Source organism: Culex quinquefasciatus, chromosome 1 (genome assembly GCF_015732765.1).
Source record: "Culex quinquefasciatus strain JHB chromosome 1, VPISU_Cqui_1.0_pri_paternal, whole genome shotgun sequence".
NCBI classification, from domain to species: domain Eukaryota; kingdom Metazoa; phylum Arthropoda; class Insecta; order Diptera; family Culicidae; genus Culex; species Culex quinquefasciatus.
Genome location: NC_051861.1, coordinates 124,322,484 through 124,349,366, shown reverse-complemented (window position 1 = coordinate 124,349,366; position 26,883 = coordinate 124,322,484). Strand labels below are relative to the sequence as shown.

The following is a 26,883-nucleotide window of genomic DNA, read 5'->3' as shown; positions in this document are numbered from 1 at the left end:
TAGACATAAGGGGTTTGCTTATAAACATCACGAGTTATCGCAATTTTACGAAAAAAAGTTTTGAAAAATACGTTTTTTCGGAATTCTGAGTACGCCATCAAATCGGGCGTCTAATTTTACACAAAAGTCCCTCTGACACCAAATTTCTATCTCATCACCGTTTCAGGCTGCAAATTATTGAAAAACACCTCTTTTTTCGCATGTTCAAAAATGGAAGGGGTCGTACCGCCCCTCCGTCACGAGATATCAAAAAACGGACCTCGGATTCGTGATCAGGGACAAAAGTTACCCCTTAGGACAAAGTTTCACGCAAATCGAAGAGAGGTCGGGGCAACTGCTGTGTGAGTTGGCGGAGAATTACCCAATTATTATTTCTAAAATTTCTTCCATCAAAAGATTATTTTTCCTATTTCAAGCTCAATTTTAAAAAAAAGAAACTTTAAATATTGTTAATAAATTCATAATTTTTTTCTCAATATGAAACGTTTATTTTCGATCTGTGAACAAAAAAAACAACATAAAAATTTATTTAAATAAAAATATTTTTGCAAGATTTCCTCCTAAAAAATATTTTTTTTTTCTTTATAATTATTTACCTACTGATTTTTTTGCCTTCCTCACTGAGGTAAGGCTATAATCCTGCTCTAAAAATGAACTTTTTATAAAAAGCTCGAATACCCACCTTCATATATACATATCGACTCCGAATCGAAAACTGAACAAATGTCTGTGTGTGTGTGTGTGTGTGTATGTGTGTGTGTGTATGTGTGTGTGTGTGTATGTATGTATGTGTTCAAAAATCTTGCCAAGTTTTCTCAGCACTGGCTGAACCGATTTTGATCGAACCAGTTGCATTCGACTTGGTTTTGGGTCCCATACATCGCTATTGAATTGTTTGAAGTTTCGATAAGTAGTTCAAAAGTTATGTATAAAAATGTGTTTTCACATATATCCGGATCTCAATTATATGCATGTAAACGATGTCCGGATCCATCATCCAACCCATCGTTGGTTAGGTAATCAAGAGACCTTTCCAACAAGTCCACAACATCGAAGATCTGGCAACCCTGTCTCGAGTTATGACCACTTAAGTGATATTTATGTACTTTTTTGAAGCCGGATCTCAATTAAATGCATGTAAACGATGTCCGGATCCATCATCCGACACATCGTTGATTAGGTAATCAAGAGACCTTTCCAACGAGTCGACGACATTGAAGATCTGGCAACCCTGTCTCGAGTTATGACCACTTAAGCGATATTTATGTACTTTTTTGAAGCCGGATCTCACTTAAATGCATGTAAACGATGTCCGGATCCATCATCCGACCCATCGTTGGTTAGGTAATCAAGATACCTTTCCAAGGAGTCCACAATATCGAAGATCTGGCAACCCTGTCTCGAGTTATGACCACTTAAGTGATATTTATGTACTTTTTTGAAGCCGGATCTCACTTAAATGTATGTAAACGATGTCCGGAACCATCCTCCAACCCATCGTTGATTAGGTAATCAAGAGACCTTTCCAAAGAGTCTACAACATTGAAGATCTGGCAACCCTGTCTCGGGTTATGACCACTTAAGTGATATTTATGTACTTTTTTGAAGCCGGATCTCACTTAAATGCATGTAAACGATGTCCGGATCCATCATCCGACCCATCGTTGGTTAGGTAATCAAGATACCTTTCCAAGGAGTCCACATAATCGAAGATCTGGCAACTCTGTCTCGAGTTATGATCACTTAAGCGATATTTATGTACTTTTTTGAAGCCGGATCTCACTTAAATGCATGTAAACGATGTCCGGATCCATCATCCGACCCATCGTTGGTTAGGTAATCAAGAGACCTTTCCAACGAGTCCACAACTTTGAAAATCTGGCAACCCTGTCTCGAGTTATGACCACTTAAGTGATATTTATGTACTTTTTTGAAGCCGGATCTCACTTAAATGCATGTAAACGATGTCCGGATCCATCATCCGACCCATCGTTGGTTAGGTAATCAAGAGACCTTTCCAACGAGTCCACAACTTTGAAAATCTGGCAACCCTGTCTCGAGTTATGACCACTTAAGTGATATTTATGTACTTTTTTGAAGCCGTATCTCACTTAAATTCATGTAAACGATGTTCGGATCCATCATCCGACCCATCATTGGTTAGGTTATCAAGAGACCTTTCCAACGAGTCGACAACATTGAAGATCTGGCATTCCTGTCTCGAGTTATGACCACTTAAGTGATATTTATGTACTTTTTTGAAGCCGGATCTTACTTAAATGCATGTAAAAGATGTCCGGATCCATCATCCGACCCATCGTTGGTTAGGTAATCAAGATACCTTTCCAAGGAGTCCACAATATCGAAGATCTGGCAACTCTGTCTCGAGTTATGATCACTTAAGCGATATTTATGTACTTTTTTGAAGCCGGATCTCACTTAAATGCATGTAAACGATGTCCGGATCCATCATCCGACCCATCGTTGGTTAGGTAATCAAGATACCTTTCCAAGGAGTCCACAATATCGAAGATCTGGCAACCCTGTCTCGAGTTATGACCACTTAAGTGATATTTATGTACTTTTTTGAAGCCGGATCTCACTTAAATGCATGTAAACGATGTCCGGATCCATCATCCGACCCATCGTTGGTTAGGTAATCAAGAGACCTTTCCAACGAGTCCACAACTTTGAAAATCTGGCAACCCTGTCTCGAGTTATGACCACTTAAGTGATATTTATGTACTTTTTTGAAGCCGTATCTCACTTAAATTCATGTAAACGATGTTCGGATCCATCATCCGACCCATCATTGGTTAGGTTATCAAGAGACCTTTCCAACGAGTCGACAACATTGAAGATATGGCATTCCTGTCTCGAGTTATGACCACTTAAGTGATATTTATGTACTTTTTTGAAGCCGGATCTTACTTAAATGCATGTAAAAGATGTCCGGATCCATCATCCGACCCATCATTGGTTAGGTAATCGAGAGACCTTTCCAAGGAGTCCACATAATTGAATATCTGGCAACCCTGTCTCGAGTTATGACAACTTAAATTGTATCTGTGTACTTATTTTTTTGGACCTAAAAAAAATAGCTGAAATATGTGTCCAAACCAATATTACACATTGTTGGTATAAAGTGAGGAAGGCATCAACCACATAGGTGGATTAAGTTAGTTTTTCTTTGGAAATTGCGAAAAATTGCATAGGCAGTTAAAAAGTCACATTGTACCTTAAGCCTTTCAGGCCAGAATTTTCAAAAAAAAATTATTTTTTTAGTCAATGATAGGAAAATGATTCTTTTGACCATACGAAAATTATAGGATAGTTTTGGAAATTTTGATATTTGGGTCATATATGACCCATCAGGCTCGAAAGGGTTAAAGGAGGTATTAGACTATGACAAGTAAACTGAGATGGAATTTGATTGGTTTACAACTTATTTAAGGGGTTACGTACATGTAAATCAACCAAATTTTCTAGGATTTGCATGAGCACACAAATAACCTTTTTTTTAAATCTGGTTTCAGAACAATACAATAAACATTTTCAACCACTGAAAAGAAAAATGTATGAACTTTGGTGGTACCATTTCTGAGATGATCGATCTTCAAAAATGTTTTTTCAGCAGTTGAATGTCAGTTGATGCCCTGAAAACAAATAATGAATTTTGATAATTGTCTGTGTGCTCATACAATTCTTGAAAACTTTGTCCGATTTACATATAAGTAAAAATATTAAATATTTTTTTTTATTTTGCAAATATTTTTCAAAGTTTATGTCGGTTAAAAAATAGGTCCGAAAAAACAGGGGGCAAACTTTTTTTTTAAACTTCAAAATTTTGAAGGAAGTAGAATTCTAACAAGCTGAAAACAATTTTAAATTGTCCTGCATCCACTAGCGTCCTCAAGGAAGGTGGGGCAACAATATGAGCGTTTTGAAAATTTCATCGTTTATGGACACCCCCTTAGCAATTTTAGAACAAATTTCTGAGGATAGTGGGCCAACTGCCCCATGTTGCCCCACCCTGTGCACGCTAGTGCCTGCATCTAATATAATGTTTAGCTTGTCTGGGATTGATCAAAATATTTTAATTTTTTTGTGGAATTCCAATGTACAGTACGGAAAAAAGTTTTTTTTTCTTTTCGCGAAATTTTCATTGAAATGATGAAACAATGGTTGAAACATAATCATTTGAAAATGGCGAATAGTTTGAATTAATATAGCTTTTGCCTTGTTTCGGTTTAAAACGACAAAATAAGCATTCTGGAATCCTTTTCTTGAAAAACTTGTTTAGAGATACGCCACGTTAAAATATTAGTCTCGAACAGTTTGAAGGAGCGTGCCTAAAAGCCGTCACAAAAAAAGTGCACATATTTGAAAATGTAACTGATCAAAAATATGCTTTTTTGCCCAAAAAAATTGAATCTATTTTATATATTATTCCGCTTTTTCTAAAAAAATTAAGGTATATTTTCACCTCTAGCTTTTTCATCTTTCAAAATTAACATTTATTATGATTTATGATTTTAATGTTTTCTACATAGAAGAAAATGCTTTTTCATAATTTTGTGTAAATTTTATAAACTTTTTTTCAAAACAGTTTATTTTCAACAGATCTTATGAAATTATAGAATAGATTCGATTCCAGCGATTATTGATTCATGCCTAAATGCATATTAAGATCATGTTTTTTTTCTTTTTATCTGCTTATTGTCCAAAGAATCTAAAAATGCAGTCAGTTTCTGATTCAAATATATTTCTATAATAACATTCGTCGCACTTATTTTGAGATTTTTTTTTTTCTATTGGAAAAAATCGTCAACCTATATCTGTATTCTGTTTATTATCATTATTATTTACTCCGATAGTACTCTACAACCTCCAATAATTGTCTTTTGTTGGTTTGCGTTTTTTTCGATTTTAGTAACTTTTAAATTTTTTGGTGATTTTCACAGTTTAATCTTACTTTGTTTATTCCCTTTTCTCATTACGTTCTATATAATTATAGCTTTGAATGCGATTGAAGCCTTGAGCTCAAAGGTTTGTTTCTTTTTGTTGAAGTTTGAGTGGATTTGCATTAAGACTTTTTGTCCGAACAAAATGTGTATCAAGTATAAACAAATTCACAAATGTTGTCATGATATTCATGGGCTTCAAAATACAAAGTAAATTTTCCATTTTTTTTTTTTTCGAAAATTCACCTTTTTGCAATGACGTTGAGAGAATTCTTACTTTTTCTGTCATTCTCGAATGTCGAAACGGCCTACTTTTCATCGCCAAAAATAACAGTACTGAAATAGTAGTTTTTTGCAATCCCGTCGTGTTCTACTTTTCAGCTGAAAAGTTGAACTTGATATATTTTTACATGTTTTTTTCTTATAAATAATATTTTTTGCACTTGGATTTTTTTTACCGAATTTTAAACTGCTAAACAATTCGGTGGACTGAAAATTACCGAATTCGGTAATGAAGTTCAATATTGTTCATTGTATTCGGTAAAATTTTGTTCATTTTGGATTACCGATCTTAACTTTACCGAATTTTCCACAACTGAATTATTTACTGAAATATTTCAAAACATTTTGGAATTTGTTCCTCAATATATTTTTTTATCAAATTCGCTTGAACTTAAGATCACAACAAAGCAAAGTTTATCGAACTGATAGAAAACATGTATTTAATTGTTATCATTTCATCACCTTCACTGCTCGTTGTACAACAACTATCAATGACTCTACTCTCCATTTAATTCGTCTCCTTTCCCTTGAATTGAAACCAAACAAAAAAAGACAAGTGGAATGGATCACCTTTTCGCAGCTCATAACTTAAAGGAAGAAAAATACGACGACAAAGAGGGAATAAAAAGGAAACAAGCTCAAGTGACTTGGTTGCGTGCCCAAAAAGCTGACTGCTAAATTTTCCACTGCGTGTTCTTCTTCTTTTTTTCTGCTTGTTTCATTTCATTTTTCACTTTGCTGCGCCTGCTGCCATCTGGACCGTGACAATTTATAAATATTTATAATTGTGTGTGTTATTGTACATTTGTATTTTTCGTCTTTTTGTTGTTGTTGTTGCTCTTTTCCTTTTCCCTGCAATTTTTTCTCCATATGTTTCGCGTTTGTTTGCTTCTTTTTCTTATATTTTTGTGTGTTTGTGTGTTCCACGATCGTTTGTAAATGCATTTCCAATGATTTTAATTACACTTTTTCTTTCTTTCTTTCCCTTCTCTCTCCGTTGCTCGTTTTTTGCGTGCTTTCTCCCTGCCGTGCCGCGTGCAGATCTTCCGACACCGAAGACTATATGCCATTGAACGCCACGATCACGGTACAGTCGGGCCCGGAACCACCGAAACCGCCGCCCCCGCCGCCGGCGCCCCCCATGCTGAACCTGTTTGCCACGACGGCGACCGGCACCATCGGCAGCAGTAAAAACTCCAGCGCCAGCTCAGCCGCCGCCGGCAGCCAGACCGGAACGGCCAAAAGCAACATTCCCCCGCCACCCCCGCCCCAGGACTCGACGATCCGCAAGCAGCAGCAGCCGCTGTCGGCCATCTCGATCCAGGACCTCAACAGCGTGCAGGTGAGGAATGAAGGGGAAACCATATTTGACTCATTTGGCCATGATGTGGTTTGGATTCTAATATTTTCAATTTAATTATTTTAAATAAGTTGTCAATGAAGATTTGATTTTTTTTTTGCAAAGAAATTTGGGCAATATCAGGGTGACCACTCAAATCGCATTTTCGAATTCCCGACTTTTCCAAAAACTCATTTAATAGGCATTTCTTCTCTAAAGAATGATTTCAAACAAAACACTCTTTATAAAAAAGTCAACATCAACCATCGAAAAAAAATCTATATAAGTTTGAAAACAATTAACTATTAACAATTTGCGTGAAAACAGATATCGTAAAACGGGGTGACTTTGATAGGTTTGCGATTTTTCCGCAAAATGAAGAATACAATTAAAATACGTACGGAATTGTTTAGAATCATTCTGACCGTGGTAGAGAAGTGTTCAAAGAACCTAAAAAAAAACTTTTCATAAAATTTTGAAAAGTTTAAAAAGTTAGTTAACTATAGTTAAGAAAATGGTGATGAAACTCATTATTTTAAACTTCTCAAAGTGTCATGATTTTCTCAATGAACATGAAATTGAATCGGAAAACGGAATGCATTTTCGGATTCTTTGGACAATTTTCAACTAGGAGAAGGTAAAATAAGTTTGTAAATAATAAATAATATGTGTTTTTGGAACACAATTTAAAAAAAGAAACTCAAAATTTATAGGCAATTTCAGTTGAACAAATTTCACGTAAAATGTGAAAACTTGCGATTAGTGCTTCGAATTCACTATAAAATGCAATGTAAATCGATAGTTTTATAAACAAAACTAGTTTTTACAAATTTCAAGCAAAATTCTGACTTTTTAACAATTTTACCTAAAATTTATGATTATTTTGTCAAAAAGCTTATAAACTTAGTTAACTAAATATAAACATTGATTTTTTTTCTTAAAAACAATATCAGCAACTTCAGTCAGGGTTGATTGATAGACACACATGAATTTTCTTGGTGTACTTTGATTTGGTTCTGCACGTGAAATATCGACGAGCAGTGCTCGTGCTTATGTTAAGCACGCGGTGCTTATGATTTCCGGTGCCTATGATTAAAAATACTTTTTTGAACCCATCCAAATATTTTTCTAAACAACGGAATTGATAAACTATGGTTCCAGTTCAAAACGGATCTTTCCCGATTTTTTTTTAAATGATAACTGTTAACCAACCAATCTCATTAATTCCGGATGGAGATATTAAAAATAGGTAATCTCTTTGATGGAAGTGAACGATTAGGGGTAACATTATAGCAACCGTCCTTGCCATCGTTAGGTAACGTGAACGAACACCCGCTCTGTCCCGGAATGGTCGGATTGGTTCTTTTAATAATTGTACCACAATCCGTCGTTTAGCGACAATCCGCGCCAGGCATTACCCTCAAAGGATGGCCCCTCGATACGCCCGGAACGGTGGTACTGGGGCTCGAAAACAGCCAAGGAGAGGAACTCAGACGCAGCGCCTGTTGGTCGTTCCTAGTCCCGAAATCGGCATGATGCCGAGGAAGCGAAGTCGGTCACAAAGGTCAGCGAAGGGTGCTGCACACGGCTGTTGAATACCGGATTATCGCTGCCGACAACAAGCCGCTGCAACCAGTAAACCACAACCCCCGTCTGAACTGCAATTCCGGGCGGATTTTATTTTCACAACATCTTGTTCTTTAATAACTGGAGTTGCTTATTGTTTCATACAGTATCTAAAATTGAAAAAAGGCTTTTTTATTTGATCCCATGAAAGAAAACAATATGTTAACAAACCTCTTAAAATAATTTGGAAAAAAATCCGTTTCAAATAAGCACACGTGCAGTAATGTGCTTGTCTTGTGACGTGCTTACCAGAAAAGTAAGCACATGAAAATAAACAAATGACGTGCATCACCATAGGCACTGAAAAACATGCGTGCTAGGTGACAACTTGATACCCACCTCCTTTGATTTCAGCACGACACCGTGCATATCAATCCACCCTGACTTCAGTGATGGTACATTTAACGTACAAATAAAGTTTAAACATCCTAAATATGATTTTAACAAGAAAAACTCTGACTATCAAAGTCACCCCGGAATTAAAACTAAGAATTTTTAACGTAACTATTTTTCTAAACACTATTGAAAACACTTTTTTGCACAAAATAGTGCATGGACTTTGTGTGGCCCACCCCAGTACATGTTTTAAAAATAATAATCTTGAGTAACACCTTGAAAATATTCAAAAAACAAATTGAAATCCTTTCAAAGTCACCCCGGTTTACGGTACTTAACAAAAAAAATCCCTAAAAAATACTTCAAAAATGAATCTTTCGATTCATAAAAAACATTATAATACTGTGTATCAAATGCATCAAATATTTATTAAGATTTTAAATGTCTAAAAAAACTTTTTCATTCTCAAAAAGATTGAAATAGTGAAAGGAACCTTAAATTTAAGTTAGTTAACCAGTTACTAAAAAGTGAATTTGAATTTTGTACAAAATTGTTTTGTTCAAATTTGTTGAAAGTTATACAAAATATTGCAAAATTATTCAAGAGTCGGAAAATAATTTTCAAACAGGTATGATTAGGATTTTGGCGAATTACCGACTTTTTCTCGACTTTTCCGATTTCCCGACTTGAGTGGCCACCCTGCAATATGGATATCAAACTTCATGGTTTTCGATACCGACCAAAAAAATAACACTTTTATAGAGATGGTCACAGATTTTTTTGTTAAAAGAATTTGTTTTATTATTTATTTTATTATTATCTTATTTTTTTTTTGTCATACTGGTCATGTCTGTAACATAACCATTAGGGTGGCTCGATATGGTTTATTTTTCAGGAAAAAAGTTTTTTTTATTGCTTTTAGACCCTTTTTTAGACCATTTAATAGGAGCAGGATAGCACCATACTTTTTTCGGAAAAAGTTTAAAGAATTTTCTCGTAATTGTGCTGGTTTGAAAATTCAATTAAAAGCTAAAAATTCAAAATTAAATCGAAATGCGCAAAGAGCCCCTCCCCCCAGTTTCCACGTGGTTTATGGATGGTCCCATTTAATAAGAAGAGTGGCCACTTAAGTCGAGAAATCGGAAAAGTCGAGAAAAAGTCTAAAAATTTCAAGTATTTTCGAAAAAATAGAGATAAGGTCGGACATTCCAAGCTTGAACAAAGTCAAAAATAAATCTTTTTTTATTGGTAAAACTATACTTGAAACAAAGCTTTTAAATTACCATTCTGGAAATAGAACTAAATTTCAACAATTTTGACCACTATAGAGTTATTTTTTCTGTCACATTTTTAAGACAAACCCAAAAAAGTTACAAAATTGTTACACGACACTATTATTTTTTTTTGAGTTGATATTCATTTTTTTGCAATTTCAAAACGTTGACTCAAAATGTCTTATTATGCAACTTTTTTTTTTAATTTTTTTCTAATATTTTCAATATAACATTATTTGCAATCATATTAAAGAATTTGTTTAATTTCTTTTTTTTTAAATGAGTAAAATTTTAAATTTCTGTCAACTTTTTGCTATATTCTTTTCTTTGCTAACAAAAACCAGTTGACAAAAGCTTTAGCACATATTATGTTCAAATTTCTAGCAAAACTTTCAATAAATTTAAGCAAAGGGTTATGTTACCACCGAAAATTTTGAAAACATCAATGAACGTATAAAAATATTTTTTACACTGAAATTGAATGTCTTTTTTCGATCGGTGGTCCAAAGATATGCATAGAATGCGAATCGATTAAAATAAGTTTTTTTTAATTATGTGTCACCTAATTAGCTGTAATTTTTCTACTGATCTCGAAAACTATTGGTTCGATTTTAAATATTAGCGAATGATTTTTTTGTAAAATTTTTCGATCTCCTCATTTTGAATAATTTAAAAAAAATTTGGTCTAAAATATCAATAGAGAAAAATTATCTATTTGTAAACCTTCTCAAAAGTTATGCTTGGATTGAAATTATTTTTATTTAGAGAGCGTTCTTGTATTACGTAACACAAAAAAATGATTTCCCCCTCGTAACAAAAAATCTATGTATTAACAATTTTTTTGGAGCTTTACACGGCCTTTGCCCTTCCCCCTTCCTCCCCAAATTGCGTTACGTAATAAAAGAACGCTCCCTGAATAAAAATAATTTCAAATCCAAGCATAACTTTTTAAAAGGTATACAATTAGATTTTTTTCTCTGTTGATATTTTAGCCCAATTTTTTTATTATTTCAAATAGGAGATCGAAAAATTTAACAAAAAAATATTAGTCAATATTGAAAATCGAACAAACAGTTTTCGAGATCAGTTGAAAAATCTGAAATTTTTTTTGAAATTTATTTCTCATCATTCGAACCAATAGATTCCGAGATATTGGCAGTTGAAAATAGCAGCAATAACAATTGGTTTACACTTAGAAAAAATCATTTTCATAAGTGCGTCCATCCGGGATTTCCGGGACCGAATTCCCGGGAATTATTCAAAATCGAAAAATTTTCCCGAATTTCCACAGGAAAATCCCAAATCCCTGGATATTTTTAAAACTTTTAAAAAATACACGTTTTTTGGTTATTCAACTTTTTGTAATAAAAAGCTAAATAAAAAAAAATATGTGTGTTTCGTGTTCCACTTTTTATGAATAGTCCTAATTATAACGTACATATTTGCCCAAGACACAAAATCGATCAGAAAATCGATTCGCATTAATTTCATACATTTACAAACCCATTTTGTTCTACCAGCCCTCAAAATTTAATGGAGACTTGTACTTTTGACAAAAAGAATACAAGGACAATGTTTCATCCAAATAAAAAAAATGTATAAAGAATTATCAATTTGTGAAAACGGAGAAAACTAGGTACAGTAGTTGTTCGGTAACTGGGCGTTGTTTAACTGGCTGCGGCCCAGTTAAAAAGCAGACAAACGTCAAAAAACCAAAACAAACCGAAATAACCGAGGGGTTAATGGATGCAAAAATCATGTTCGATATGTAAAAAATCTTTTCTCAAACTTTTATTTAATTTCAAGTCACAATTTAAGAAATATGAAAAGTAAGCATTGTAAATATATTTGAGTAACTTTTATTTTTATATTTCCCCCTCTTCCCCCAGCTCCGCCGCACGGACAAAATGCTCTCCAAGACCTTCTCGGCGCCGACGCGCAGCATGAGCATGCAGTGTCTGTCCTCGACGAACGAGCAGTTCCTGTCCCAGAAGACGGACCTGATCGCGGAGCTGAAAATGTCCAAGGACATTGCCGGCGTGAAAAAGATGAAGGTCGAGCGGGCCAAACTCGAGGACAAACAGGCCACCGAGGTGTACTCCGAGGTCACGCGACAATTCACGGCCTCCAACTACGTGGACCAGGTAGGTGGAGCACCAAAGCAAGTACGTTCCAATCGCAAACGGCCACCCGGACGAAGAAGATTTTCTGTTCGTTTACTAAACGCACCCATTTCTTGAAGGGCGACGCGCGCGCCACGTGGTTTAAAAAAAAAAGCCTAAAAGTAGGCAACCATGTGAGCGCGCACGCGCGCCCCATCTATTGCACAATTTCATTCACCATTTCTCTCTCTGTTTCATTCTCTCTTTCTCTTTTTCACCACCATCATTCGTCATTCACACTCACACACAATCACCCTCCCCACCCTCTATGGCTCCTCCCTCCCTCTCTTTTACTCAACACGGCAAGTCTTTGCAGGTGCCGGAGCGAGACAACGCCGGTAACATAATTCCGGACTGGAAGCGCCAGATGCTGGCGAAGAAGGCCGCGGAAAAGGCCAAGAAGGAGTTTGAGGATCGGTTGGCGCGGGAAGCCGAAGATCGGCGCCTTTCGGCCATCCCCAAGTGGAAGCGGGACCTGATGGCGCGGAAGGAGGAGGCGGAGAGTAAGCTCAAGTAAGTTGGATGAGGGGTATATTTTTTCAGAGAATAATGAAATTCATTGAAATAGGCCATACTTGAAGAATGTTTTCGTAAAAAAAATACAGACGAAAATCGGATTTTTTTTCTAGAACTTTGAACCATAGATTCAAAAGTGATAACACTGGTTTAGAGACTGTTTTCCATTTTTTTTTTTGCTGCATTTTATAATGTTTTTAACTTTTTTTTTCAAATGTTGCTGAGTTTTTTACGCGTGATTTTTATCCGAAAATCACTTAGAGTTTGAGCAGGTATTTCAGTAACTTAGGAGTTATTTGATTATTGGTTATTTCTATGTTATTCCATGTTGCATTTTTGAACGTTTTTCTCAAAGTTTATATTCCATAAAAGAGCACTCCGGTTCTGGTAGCAAAATCTAAACTTAGAAATATGTACCCTCCCTGCAAACTATGTGAACTACCGTCAGTGGGGGTGACATTAGGTCCGGGACATTCAGGTTCTTCTCCACGAAATTAAATTCTGTTAAAATGGTTGTGTAGGGGACATCTTAAAATGACTTAGCTGAAAAAATCTCGTTCATACAACAAATCCTGTCATTTTGGCAGCTGTACGGTTTTGACCAAACATCGAAAAATCAACTTATTAATATTTTTGCTGGAATAGCTCGAAAAGTACTTACTTCAAACATTATAGCATGTCAATACGATTCCCTCGAACAAGAAACACTGTTGGATGACTTGTTTTTACCATATTGTTGTATTTGAGCTTACTTTCATTTGGCCCAATGTCACTCACTCTTAGGGGTGATATTGGGTCTATTTTCAAACGATTGGTATTCAAGGTAGAGTTCATCATGTTCCGATCATCAAATGAAAACTTCTTGCAGCTGCGTGTGTACGTACAGCTCAAAACTGTAAGTTTATTTAGAGAGAAATAATTCATCGAATCTAAGCCATATAATCTACCAACTTACATCAATTAGTTTTCTTCGATACTGGGTTGATCGAACAATACAATTTTCCACCTGCTATTTAATTCAACCTGCGTGTTAGAATAAACAATTAGCTTCAAAATACATTTTTGCGCCCTTTTTAACTCACGTATCCGAAATCAAACAAATCGATATATTTAGCCCCTGCTCAAAAATGTGAAGAAATCCAATTTTAATCTTCTTGCAAACTAGAATAACTGTTCTTCGCTTCGTAAACTGCAAAATGTGAGTTAATGTGACGACGCGGTCTTCTTGTCAATCGTACTTCCGCAGTCGGCTGACAACGTCAGGTTTACAGGCGGCGGCGCGGCCGGAGTCGGCACGGTGCGTTTAGCGGTGTTGTCCAACGGCGGTGCCAACACATCAAATTCCACCATATTTTGGAAAAATGTTAGTAAGCTATCTAAGAATAATTCTACGTTAAGAGATTTTTGATTTTATTTAAATTGTTTTTGTTATTGAGAAATTACGAGTTTTGTGTCGTTTTTTGATCCACAGTCACCCCCACTGACGGTATTTGAATTTAAATCCTTTTGAAAAATATTCCATAAAAATCTCACCTTCTTTCAAAAATTTTCCATAACTGGCAGAGCTGATTGGTTTGAAGATTCCTGCCAGAATGCTATTGAAATATCCATCTCTGTACACTGATAGCATCCTGCCAGACAAGCAAAAAATGGCAATTTTTAAATATTTTTTTCCCCAAAAAAAAATACTTCTCGAAAAACTTTTTTTTTAACTAAGCAGGTATGAGACTACGGCAAACAACCAAAAAAAAACTTGCACTTTTTCGTGTTTTGTTCACGAAACTCGCAAACAACTCCAAATCTGAAGTTTTTTTTTTGAGAAGGTTCAATAAACCAAATTTCCAGTTTTTGCTTTTTGGGTATTTTTGAAACCGCCTTGAGTCAGGGGTATTAAAAACATCCAAAAAGCAAAAACTGGAAATTTGGTTTATTGGACCTTTCAAAAAAAAAAAAAAAAAAACTCCAGAACTGTATGCAGGCTGACGTTTCTGCAAACAGATGTAGGCAAACAAACAAAGCAGACAAACTGTCAAACTGTCACCTGCTTCACATGTTTTCGGGGACGAAGTCTCGCAAAAAAAAAATGTAAAATGTAAATTAAAATTTGCAATCCAAAAGAACTATATTTTTATGAAATGCATTATTTTCAAGTTAGAGCTATTTTTTTATATACATCTAGGATTATCTTAGATTTTTTTTAATTGGTAAACAAAAAAAAGAATAAAAATTGATAAAATTAGTTTTTTTATAAGGCCGATGCAAATATTAAAAAAAGTTTTTGTCCCTCGGCCCTGGCCGAGGTCAAGGGGGGGGGCAAAAAAATAAAAAAAATATAAAAATTTAAATAACAGGCTATAGTTTTCACATTTAAATGAAAAAAAGTGTTTTAAAATGCATTTTACACTAGTTCAGTTGTTTTGCAATCATTAGTTTTCAAAAAATCTTAGATCTGACAAAAACAAAAATTGTATCGAAAAAAAAGATTTTGCATCGAAAATTTTCAAAAAATCGTAAGATTTTTTAATAAACCCAAACATGCTAAAAATGATTTTAAATGCAGGAGAATGTATTTTAATTTGATTTCAGCTGGTTGCACTTAAATTTTCATTAAAATTTTGAAGTTTATTGTAAAAATATTTTTTTTGCCCCCTGATTTTTCGGGCCAATTTTGAAGGGGGGGGGGGTGACAAAAACTTTTCAAAATATTTGTACCAGCCTAAGTGTTATACAATAAGATCATATTTTTCAATTGTCTGATTTTCAATGTCATGAATGAAAAAAATGAAAAAAAATTCCAATTTAGCCTTATATTTCAAAATGTCGAAAAATCCGCATTAAGGAACTTTTCAAACAATAGCAAGATTTTAATATTTAAAATATATTTTTTGCAGTTCCGTCGTGAAACTACTTACTTTTCCTGTCATTCTTGAACGACGACATAGCCTACTTTTCTGTACCAAAAATAACAGAATCGAATAGCAACTCTTTTCAAAATAAATGCTGAAAAGTTCTACTTTTCAGCACTGAAATGGGTGCTGAAAAGTTGAACTTTTCAGCACTTGTTTCGAAAAGTAACACTTTTCAACATTTTTTTTGATTTAAACGATTTATTGACAAAATACATGAAAATTTTACTTAAAATTTCACTCAATGGGTGTTTTCGGAATTGCAAAAAATGTTGTATGGAACTCGTTGCAAAACTTGATTTTTTCAGCACTCGTCGTATTTATCCAACTCGGTGAACCTCGTGTACGACTCGTGCTGAAAAAATCCTCTTTTTGCAACTTGTTGCATAAACTACTATTTTCTAACGGGATCGTAAAGTTTTACTAATGATTCGTGCATGCGCTATATAAAAAAAATGTAGTACTTTTCGATTGCAAATTCGATTTTTTCTCAATTTTTTTGAGGGTTTTGTCCACAAAAAAAAAACACAAAAAAAATCAAAATTCAAATATTTTTAAAAGTTCATGCATGGCAATATCACAGCAACAAAGTTCAAAAAGGCAAAATATAGAAAATTTTCTCAGTTTTTCAAAAGTGGGGAAAACATGTGCACTAATTAAAAAAAACTGGAAAAATGCGACTATTTTAAAGTAACCTTAAAATGGCTTAAATTGAAAACGGTGCACTTTTTCAAAATTTCACTAAAATACTTTTTGATTGCAAATTCAAGTATACATAGAAAATTGAAGTTGAAAAATTTTTGCGACCAATATTATGATTTAAAAAAAATCAGTATTGATTCAAAAAAATCATAACTCGGTCTAAGATTTTTTGCACAACCTGGAAATTTCTGATAAGTTGGCATTCGATGTCCCCTGAAACATAACAAAAAATTAAAAAATTAAAAATAGTGTTTTTTTTTCACCTTAAGTTTTAGTGACAAAAAGTTAAATTAAAAATCATCAGATTTTGTTTTACCTTGTATCTTTTTTTTTTTTTGAGTGTAGTCCTTATCCATACCTACAACTTTGCCGAAGACACCAAATCGATCAAAAAAATCCCTCCAAAGATACATATTTTTGAATTTTCATATATCATTTTTGTATGGGCAGCTGCCAAATTTGTATGCACAAACTAATGGACAAACTAATGATGCAAAATTGCTTCTTTGGGCATATCGAAGGTACCTACAAAGTTTCAGCCAGATTAAAAAATACATAAATTAAAATTAAAAAAAAAAGACCGATTTCGTAGAGAATTGCACTGTTATGGACATTGTTGATCCGACCTTTGGCTAATGGGAAGTTGACCTCAAATTTTCACTCTACGATATCTTGGGAAAAAAATAGCATTTTAGACTTTTGTGAAATTTTCGCAACCCTTCGAACTTTTTTTTTAAATCACTACTTACATTTCAATACTGCTAAATATGTATGCTTTGCAATATTACATATTTTGCTGAAGATTTCTCGGCACGTTCTGTTAAAATTGGGCTGTTCAAGGAGTAAATAATAAATAATTCTTATAAACATAACGCCTCAATTCTTTCTAATAAAGTTAAATTAACGCTTAATTTCTTAAATTGATTCTTCATTACTTCAGCAGAGACGACAAGTTTGGTCAATAATCTTTTTTTTTTTTTGTGAAGTCACAGAAAATCGAACAGTCATTTTAGAATTACTTGTATCAGTTAAAGTAGTTAGTTCTTTGTTAGTTTCAATTAAAATATATTATGCTGCCCAATGTGATTTCAATATTTTGTTTTGGAAGTGTTAAAAACTCAAAAAAGATTCTCAATCTAATCCAATGAATCCCTTTTCCCCCACCCAGATCCTCAATCTACACGCCCCGCGTCGAGGAGACGACGCGCCGCACCACGGACACGTGGCGCTCGCGCATGAACCAGCGCGCCATGTCGATCGACAACATCAGCTTCACGCCGTCCTCGTCGTCGGCCAGCAACCACCACAACGATCCGACCTCGACCTCGTCGACGCTTGCGATGGTGTCGGCCCGGTTCAACAAGGAGAACAACAACAATAGCAACAACTCGAACTCGAACGGCGGGGGTTCTGCGAATGGCCACCATCATCATGCCAACGGGAATGGCAATGGGAGCAACAGCAGCAGCAACACCAACATTAACGGGCTGAGCACGCGCAGTTCGATGGAGAATCTGTCGGTGGTGAACGGGAAGAATGGAGCTGGAAACGGGGACGATGAGGACGAAAGCGAGCAGATTATTCCGTGGAGGGCCCACCTGAGGAAAACCAACAGCCGGCTCAGCTTGATTGGTTGAAGGGTGGGAGGTGCTCTTTGCCCTTAGTCGATAGCTTGTTGTATAAAGGTTTATCATTACAGTTATAATTATACTATAAATATACAATAAAACGAGATAAAAAGATACATATTTTAAGCTTATAAACAAAAATAAAAACAATCGTTAAAGAAAAAAGCGAAAAGTGAAAATGATGGCAAGAAAGAACCTTAATTTTATCCTGTTTTTGACGACACTTATTTAATTACGAGAGAAAGCGAGAGCGAATGAGCCAACGACGACAGTGAGAAACATTCAACAGTTACAAATAAAGTGAAAAACAAGCTCACGTAAACATTGATGCAAGCGCGCACACGCCGCAACCTTCGCACATTGTAAACATAAATCAAAGATTTCGTTGCAATATTACGTCGTAAGATTACCTGTAAAATCGAAACTGTGCGAGAGAAAAAAAAAAGAAAGAAGGAAAAGACTAGCCGAAAAATATGAATATTATAAAATGCTGCTTAAATAAAAAAAAGACAATTGATAGAAGAAAGGAAGCAACTATATTGTGATTATTGTTATCATTACTTTTCAACCTGCAAGCAAAAAATAAATCTACACACACAGAAGAAAAAGTTAGACCTATTACTTCTCACTGCCAATACAAAAATAAAAACCCACTTTGAAAAAGCTTAATAAAAACAATCATACAAACAATCCAATATTACCTAGCAAAAGCGAAACAGATCGTATTATTAATATCCCACTCAAATTAAATAAAAAAAATAAACAAGGGTCAAAACTAGTAGTAATTATCAACAGCAAAACAGCATACCGATGAAGAACACGACAAACAAAAAAACTGTTGTGCACATAAACAGCGGGAGAACAATAGCGATGACCCCCCACGAAATGTCCCCCATTTTTTACGAGCTGCGCATAGGCACAAATTTCATGTTTCGTTGAATAGTTATAATAAAGTAAAAATGTTTATTAGAAAAAAAAATAAATGCGTGTTTTTTGTTGTTTCAATGAATATCACAAACAATTAATACAAATAACAATGTTTTTTTTTTTTGGAAAAAAAATAATTAAAACACTTTTATTTTATTTGTTTTGAAGAATAAATTCTACAAAATCTCTTTTATTTTATTTCCGTTTTCTTCAATCGAAAATATGATTTATTTTATTTACGAGCTTTACTTTATAGTTAACCAAATTTAAGGAGAATAAATGTTAGATGAAGACAATTTCTATTCTTATTTAAAGATTTTTTCAAGCGTGAAGGCTTCAAAAAGCTTTTAAACGAGGATTGTTTGTTGCAAAACCGTTTAAAGGCATCCTCATTACTCTTTCGCCGGTTGAGAAACACTATTTTAAAATCTAGAGTTATATTTTCGACAAATATTTATAATTCATCAAAACCTATTTTCAGTAACAAAAACAATATATTCATCGATTATAAAAAACTATCGAAAAATTTTAATGTTTAATTTTCATTATTTGTCAACTTAGAATATTTTGCAATGTCCTTTTTAAGAAAACGGAATAAAGACGATTTTTTATATTTTCCCATTTTTTTCAATTTTTCGGTTGGTAGAAAAATATCTTTTCATTTTGTTCTTGTTTAATTTATACAGTTCAGACTCCACTGCCCGAAGTTTCGATTATCCGAAGGTTTGTATGGGACTTTGGCTAATCGAATTACGAACAAAAAAATTATTTTTTAATTTTTTTACTTTTAACATCAAATTTGAGATGTGCGACCCTATAAAATTCTTAATCACTTTAGAGTAGTTTAGGGTCGTACTATCACTCAAAAATTAAACATAAGACAATTTTTTTTGTGATTCGATTATCCGAAGTAAAATTTGTCTGAGGCCATCGGATAATCGAGTCCAGACTGTTCACATATTTTGAAAAAAATTCCCTTCCCTCGATTGAAACTACTAAAATTTAAACTAAATCAATTGAGTAGTTTTAAATTAAACTTTTCCGTGGCTTTTGAAATTATGGTAAAATATTCAATAAATTTCCAAACAAAGCAAAGTTTTCAAAACATGGTGCTCTTGTTTAGAAGATTTTTTAAATTCTATTTTCATACTTTACAAAATATACATTTTATGATTAATTCTGATTTTGAATACTGAAAATACGTTCAAATATTATTTGATTGTTATCTGTTTTAAAAATACGTTATTTTTAACATGTTAACCGAGGGGCGAGACACATATAATCAAAAAGTTAGTGCTAAAAGATTGAACATTTCATGAAAATATTTAACTTTAAAAGCTTTATATCTGTTTTAAACAGTTTTTTGCTTTCAAAATTTAATATAATAGAAATTTATTTACAATGAAAATGTTAGAACAAACATTGGAAATAATTGGGTCTAAAATTAAGCTTCAATTTGTGATATCGAGCCAAACAATTCATTAGGGCACAAAACCAAAAACCGCGATTCGAGAAAATTGCTTGCAAAAAGTGCACAACTTGTTTCAATTCCTATTTAAAAAATAAGCTTGACTGATGGTATTTTTACTTATGATACGATAAAACACATCATTATCCTCAACTCTGCTTGAATGCTTCTTAATTTATGTTGATTTTCGCAATAAAACTCATAATTTATTTAAAAAAATCTCGTTATTGGGCCCTTTTAACTTTCCAGCTGTTGTTCACAATGGACCCTTTCTAGATGCAACTTCGAAGAGAATTGAAAGGGCACTAAAGCGTTGTCATCCGATTGTTGTTTTGAATGATGTTTATGGGACCTTTTGTTCAGTTAGAAATAATGAGGAATTCAGCGAACATTATATTAACTGGTGAAGTTTTGTGATCGAATGGTGAGAATAAGGCATGTAAAACATAAAAATTCTTCAAATGTGCATCGCGGGACCTATTAAATATTGTGTTTCGACGAATTTTTTTATCTGCAGAAATCCTTGGTGAAACGTAAACCAAACGTTGTTTTGAAGTGAATTAGTGTTAAGAATGTATGAAAAGTTCACTTTATAACATAGAAAGTTCCTCAACTACGAAAAACTAACTAAAAATAAAAGGGCACAATTGAACTTTTTTTCTGGTTCGGAGTGAACATTGTTATGGGCCCTTTTGTGTTTTTGTTTTTTTCAATAGGAAATTGTTTGTTATCAATCTGATTCTTGGAGGGCATGTAGGAAGTGTACTAATGAATGGAATAGTGGAATAATCCCGAATGTTTACGTTTTGGTTTTGTGCCCTAATGAAATGTTTGGCTCGATTTTTTTCCAAAATTTCTGACACAAAAAAATCTGTATGGACAATTGGGTACTAAAGCCCTATGTCAATTTTTATGTACAACGGTAAAAAACACGATTAAAAACCATTTCTGATCACTTTTTTCATTTTAATGCAAAAATTTTTGTTGACAAGACAACATTTTTTCGATGGATCAACAATGGTCCCCATGGAATGAGCTGTCAAGTAGGAGCTTTTCTGTCAAGAAGGACCGCGAGGTTCATTTTTCCAAATTGATTTAAACATCCATTTTAAACTCTATGTGGTCGTACAAAGGGTCATTGTACTCAGAAAAATAAGCTTTATCGCTTTTAACAATAATATCAGCAATCTAAGCTTCATTTTAGGACCCAATTGGCTCACAGGGATCAAGAATTTACTAAAAAGTGTCCACGTGGAATGGTGAATGCAACCTGCAATAATTATATTTAAAACATTGTTTACGGTTTTGTTTCAAGATTTTTATTACTAAAGGCTGAAGAGTTCTTCAGATAAGATAGAAAAAAAAAATAATACAAAATTTAGCCACAACTTTAAAAAGGCATAACCTGGGTGCTGAAGAGACAGAATGCGTAACGTGATTTTCGAATGGTCCCCACTACTCCTCACTAATACAACTGCACTACAGCTGTAAACATAAACAAAGTAGAAGGCTATGTTCAAGCTCAAGCGTGACATTTTTTTTGCTGCTGAAGTGACTTGTTTTGAAACATTTTGGATCTGTTGATGTTAGACTTTTCGCTGACAAAATTAAGTACTTCGCTTGTGTTTTGTTCATAGACTAAACGATGGGCGGCCAAAAGAGGCCTTTTTTTGTTTTTCACGTGACGAAAAATTGCGTCAGAAGTGGGTGGAATTTAGTGAATCGTAAGAGCATCCAAATGGCACTTTTGAATGTTTCAAAAGTTCGACGCCATCAACTTTTTTTTATTTCTGACAAAATAAATTATTGATCGATTACAATACTTGCTATTTCTTGGGAGTATTTTGCGAACAGTAAATTGGTTCCGCTTTGACAGTTCTAAATTGAGGCCGCTTTGCGAACGACTATTCAGCACCCAGGGCATAACAAACCAACAAGAAATGTTTATGTGTAAAATAATTTTCATATTTTTTGTAACAAAATTCAAATGAACAAAAAACCTACCTGACATTTAAAAATATAACTTATAAAAGGTTTTTGGTCAAATGGCATTTCACAAATTTTAGAGTGCCAGAAAACTGAAAACTAATTAAGCGGTATACGCACTTCGGAAGGAACCGGTCAAGGAAAAAATCAAATGGGCAGCAGCGGCAGCGCAAGCAAGTCAGAGAGGGTGAAGAAAAGCCCCAAGAAATCGCTCCCTCTCCTTTGTTCTGCTGTTCGTAAAGCTATTTCTTAACCCCTTTCCTTCCGATCTGCATACTAGCCTTTAGACATGTTTCTATTTGCCATTTTCGGAATATATATTTCCACCCCACACCGCAGACTCAAACCATCGCATTCACAAAGCTTTCAACCAAACATCACGAACGTCACCAAACCAAGAGAAAGCTTCCACTCAACCCAAATTTGGGTACCCCCATCCTGACAGCGCATTCAAAACATCAAAAAACAAAATTTTCCTCGACTCATCGCAGCAATCTCTGCGTTGGTCTTGGTCGTCCGATCATTCTCGAGCGGTTTCTTGAAGCAAGTGCATCGTTTTCTCGCTTTCGTCCTCCCCGGCCCTTTTCAATCGAAGAATCCTTTCAAGTACAAGCAGGTAAGAGGTCCTTTTCTTTGTTGGTTTGAGGATTTGGGATTGAACAGGTAGATGTTTCGGGACGAAACAAAATGGTGTTCTAATCCTTCATATTTTCTTGGAAACGTAGTTTGGTGTGACGAAATTTTGTTTATCTGCGTCTCACTTTATTTTTGTTTACGAAAAAACAAAGGCCGTTGAACTGCTAATTAAGTTTGGGTGATAACGTGATTTTTTTTTTCATTTTTTTCTGTCCTAGGAATCGGATTCTAGTCCGACGGAAGCGTGCACCGGCAGCCGGCACGATGCTAATTAAATCAGCGATTGCTCTGATCGCCCTGGTCGCAGTGGCCCAGGCCGACTTGGTTAGGTAAGTGTTCTCCTCTACAATAATCATGATAGTAAAGTTAGGGGAAGGTGTTCAATTTTGGGTTTTTCCTCAAAATTGCATCATAAAATTTTCAATCGAATTGAGAAAATGAGCAAAATATTGATTTTTGTGCTGACATTGTAGCATGAGAATTGGGTCATTCTGTAAACATTTCTAATCTGATTTGCGAACATAACGATTATTACGAATGGCAAGTAGAGCACAAAGCTTAAACAAGAATGAGTCATTCGACCGTCTAGCGGTCAGCTCGTTGATAGCAGCTCAGCAACCTGTAAATAACGTTTGCTCAATTGATAAATATGCCAAATGAAATTGAAATCTCTCTTTGTTCTCGTGAGTAATAATCTGCCTCTTCTTCCTCAGAGTTCAGCTGCACAAGACCGATTCGGCGCGGACGCATTTCAGAAATGTTGACACCGAGGTCAAGCAACTGCGCCTCAAGTACAGCAACTACGGCGGACCGGCCCCCGAGCCGCTGTCCAACTACATGGATGTAAGTTTTCCCAGCTCAAAAAAAAAAGCTTCGTCATGCCTGGCTAAACCTTTGAGACACATTTCCCCCTTCGGCAGGCTCAGTACTTTGGCGCCATCACGATCGGAACGCCGCCGCAGAGCTTCAAGGTAGTGTTCGACACCGGTTCCTCGAACCTGTGGGTCCCGTCGAAGCAATGCTCCTTCACGAACATCGCTTGCCTCATGCACAACAAGTACAACGCCAAGAAGTCGTCGACGTTCGAGAAGAACGGCACCGCTTTTGCCATCCAGTACGGTTCGGGTAGCCTGTCCGGATATCTTTCCACGGACACCGTCACCGTCGGCGGCGTAGCCATCCAGAAGCAAACCTTCGCCGAAGCCATCAACGAACCCGGACTGGTCTTTGTGGCGGCCAAGTTTGATGGCATCCTCGGACTCGGCTACAGCTCGATCTCCGTCGACGGAGTCGTCCCGCCCTTCTACAACATGTACAACCAGGGTCTGATCGATTCGCCCGTCTTCTCGTTCTACCTGAACCGTGACCCGAGCGCCGCCGAAGGAGGCGAAATCATCTTCGGTGGCTCCGACTCGGCCAAGTACACCGGTGACTTCACGTACCTCCCCGTCGACCGTAAGGCCTACTGGCAGTTCAAGATGGACTCGGTCAAGGTGGGCGACACCGAGTTCTGCAACAACGGCTGCGAGGCCATCGCCGACACCGGCACCAGTCTGATCGCCGGCCCCACCTCGGAAGTGACCGCCATCAACAAGGCCATCGGCGGAACGCCCATCATCAACGGTGAATACATGGTCGACTGCTCGCTGATCCCGAAACTGCCCAAAATCAAGTTCGTGCTCGGCGGCAAGGAGTTCGAGCTGGAGGGCGCCGACTACATCCTGCGCATCGCACAGATGGGCAAAACGATCTGCCTGTCCGGCTTCATGGGCATCGACATCCCGCCGCCGAACGGGCCGCTGTGGATCCTGGGTGACGTGTTCATCGGCAAATACTACACCGAGTTCGACATGGGCAACGACCGGGTTGGCTTCGCTACGGCCATCTAAGCGTGGCAGCTTCCAAAGTTTCGCTATCTCATACTACGTTTAAAAAATTACTTGAAAATGTGACTAAATTTCGTTCTTTTCAGCTAGCAAGTTCTTACCGTTCAAGACTCTTTTCGAATTCAGCGATTGGAAACAAATAAAGCAGTTTATCGTAGCAGGAGTGCGGCCCCTTGGATGGAACAGAAAAGAAATTCCCTGAGCGCGAAACTATCTCTGAAGGCGAAGGCGATGTTGACTCAACGGCGAAAGGTTATCGGAACGGGTCACTAAACGATTGAAAGGTTCTGCGAAATCAGAATGCCGCTGTACGACGTTGCAAAGTGTACAGACGTTCTCGATGGCAAACATGGCTCCATAAGAAGTAGACGGCAATCCTAGAGTGCCGTCGAATGATCGTAATTTGGGCGTTGGGCAGCTTTTGTTTGTGTAATGATTAGAAAGGGGCTATTGTTTGAGTTGAAAAGTAAATACCCGTGTATGTACAAGGACAATAAACGCTACTACAAATCTTATTGACTTCAAGATTTATGCTCTGGAAGAATCAACCTGTCCTACTGACTCCTTGATTTTTATCGGATCAAAAATCTACATTAGATATATGAGAAAACCTTTGATCGAATTAAAAGTTCAAAAATAAACCAATTAACAGCTATAACAATTACAGCGTGGTAAATTTGCAAAAAGTTTGACAAATATTTATACATCTATATTTGGGAAACTTATTGTAAAACACATCGCATAAATATTTTTTTACATGACATCACACCAACACTAACAAAGACGTCCAACCACATCACTTCTCTTTACAGAACGTTGATCTGACTGTAAACATAAACCCGGCTGATTTCAAATATCAAAACAAACCAGCATGGAACCTCAACAGCTTGATCAGAATGAACAAAATCCTTCGGAATACCGCGTCCTGGAGCTGTTCAGCGGAATCGGTGGCATGCACTATGCCATTCGCCGTAAGTACCTTGCCTCAACCCAAACTCCATCAACTAACCTCCAACCCGCTACCAGGTTCCGGCAAACCGTTCCGCGTGGTAGCCGCAATGGAAATCAACCCGGTGGCCAACACCATCTACAACCACAACTTTGGCCCGGGCGCGGCCCGTAACAGCAACATCCTCAGTCTCACCCCGGAACGCATCGACCAACTGGGCGCCAACGTAATCCTGATGTCCCCTCCCTGTCAACCGTTCACCCGAAACGGCCACTTCAAAGACGTGGAAGATCGACGGGCGGACCCGTTCGTGCACCTGTGCGACCTGCTGGACAAGATCCCACAGGTGCGATTCGTCCTGTTGGAGAACGTCAAGGGATTCGAACGCTCACAAGCTTGCGAGCAGTACAAGGCTCGCCTAACCGCGGCCGGATTCTTCTTCCGGGAGTTCATTCTGTCCCCGCACGATTACGGAGTACCCAACACCCGGCATCGGTACTACTGCGTCGCAAAAAGAACACCGTTTGAGGGACCCACCCAGGAAATCATCGTCAAACCCCACAACAAACACATTAAAAGTCTAAATACAATCAGCGAAATCGTAGAACCCGACGACGGTGACCACCTCAGCCGATACCTGCTCAAGCCGGACCTGCTGCGGAAGCGGCTCGCCATCATGGACATTTGTACGCCCGACTCGCGCAACTCGATGTGCTTCACCAAGGCGTACACGCACTACGCCGAGGGGACCGGTTCGGTGTACAGTCCGCTGACGAGGGAGGAATTTGACCGGATTTATGCGCAGATTGGACTGGCTGAGGACGTCGAGGAGCAGGACCGGTTGAGGGCCAGCTTGAAGGTGCGGTATTTTACGCCGAAGGAGGTCGCGCGACTGATGTCGTTTCCGGAGGGGTTTGGGTTCCCCAAGGGGACGACGGATAAGCAGTGCTATCGGGTGCTGGGGAACAGCATTAATGTGCTGGTGGTTTCGTCGTTGTTTGATGAGATGGAATAAAGGTGTTGAAATTGTATTGTTGTCTTTTTGGTGTTAAATGTTTTGGCCACCAAAATAGCACTTCCCTAACACGGACGTGAACTTCAAGTACCTAGAAGCAGGATTGCCTGTAAAGTCAGATTTAACAATTCTTGACTTTTTTTTGATAAGGTCCTATAAATAAATGTAAACATTGAGTGTATCCCGCTTACTCCGATGGACTTTGACATAAGGTGTGAAAGGGATACACTCAATGTTTACATTTGTTTATAGGACCTTATCAAAAAAAAGTCAAGAATTGA

General features: G+C 36.5%; 3 protein-coding genes across 6 annotated transcripts in view; all 3 read left to right on the top strand.

Annotated features, from left to right (window-relative positions):
• Window positions 1-18,714, top strand: part of LOC6050775 — a 144,941-nt gene extending 126,227 nt beyond the window's left edge. The window contains exons 10-13 of one of the 4 annotated variants that reach the window (XM_038251606.1): window positions 6,288-6,588; window positions 11,711-11,965; window positions 12,300-12,496; window positions 17,276-18,714. In XM_038251606.1, the coding sequence (XP_038107534.1) occupies window positions 6,288-6,588; window positions 11,711-11,965; window positions 12,300-12,496; window positions 17,276-17,744 (1,222 nt within the window). In that variant the 3' untranslated portion in view covers window positions 17,745-18,714. Of the gene's footprint in view, window positions 1-6,287; window positions 6,589-11,710; window positions 11,987-12,290; window positions 12,497-17,275 lie in introns of all 4 variants that reach the window. The other 3 variants (XM_038251532.1, XM_038251466.1, XM_038251410.1) reach the window with 3 other exon arrangements.
• Window positions 18,715-22,568: 3,854 nt separating this feature from the next.
• LOC6050769 (lysosomal aspartic protease) lies at window positions 22,569-24,796 on the top strand. Its single transcript, XM_038251687.1, has 4 exons — window positions 22,569-22,732; window positions 22,971-23,081; window positions 23,466-23,595; window positions 23,673-24,796. Exons 2-4 carry the CDS (start codon window positions 23,017-23,019, stop codon window positions 24,639-24,641), a joined length of 1,164 nt encoding a protein of 387 aa, XP_038107615.1. The 5' UTR covers window positions 22,569-22,732; window positions 22,971-23,016; the 3' UTR covers window positions 24,642-24,796.
• A 662-nt stretch (window positions 24,797-25,458) lies between these two features.
• LOC6050770 (tRNA (cytosine(38)-C(5))-methyltransferase) lies at window positions 25,459-26,618 on the top strand. Its single transcript, XM_001867292.2, has 2 exons — window positions 25,459-25,609; window positions 25,665-26,618. Exons 1-2 carry the CDS (start codon window positions 25,510-25,512, stop codon window positions 26,600-26,602), a joined length of 1,038 nt encoding a protein of 345 aa, XP_001867327.2. The 5' UTR covers window positions 25,459-25,509; the 3' UTR covers window positions 26,603-26,618.
• Window positions 26,619-26,883: the final 265 nt, after the last annotated feature.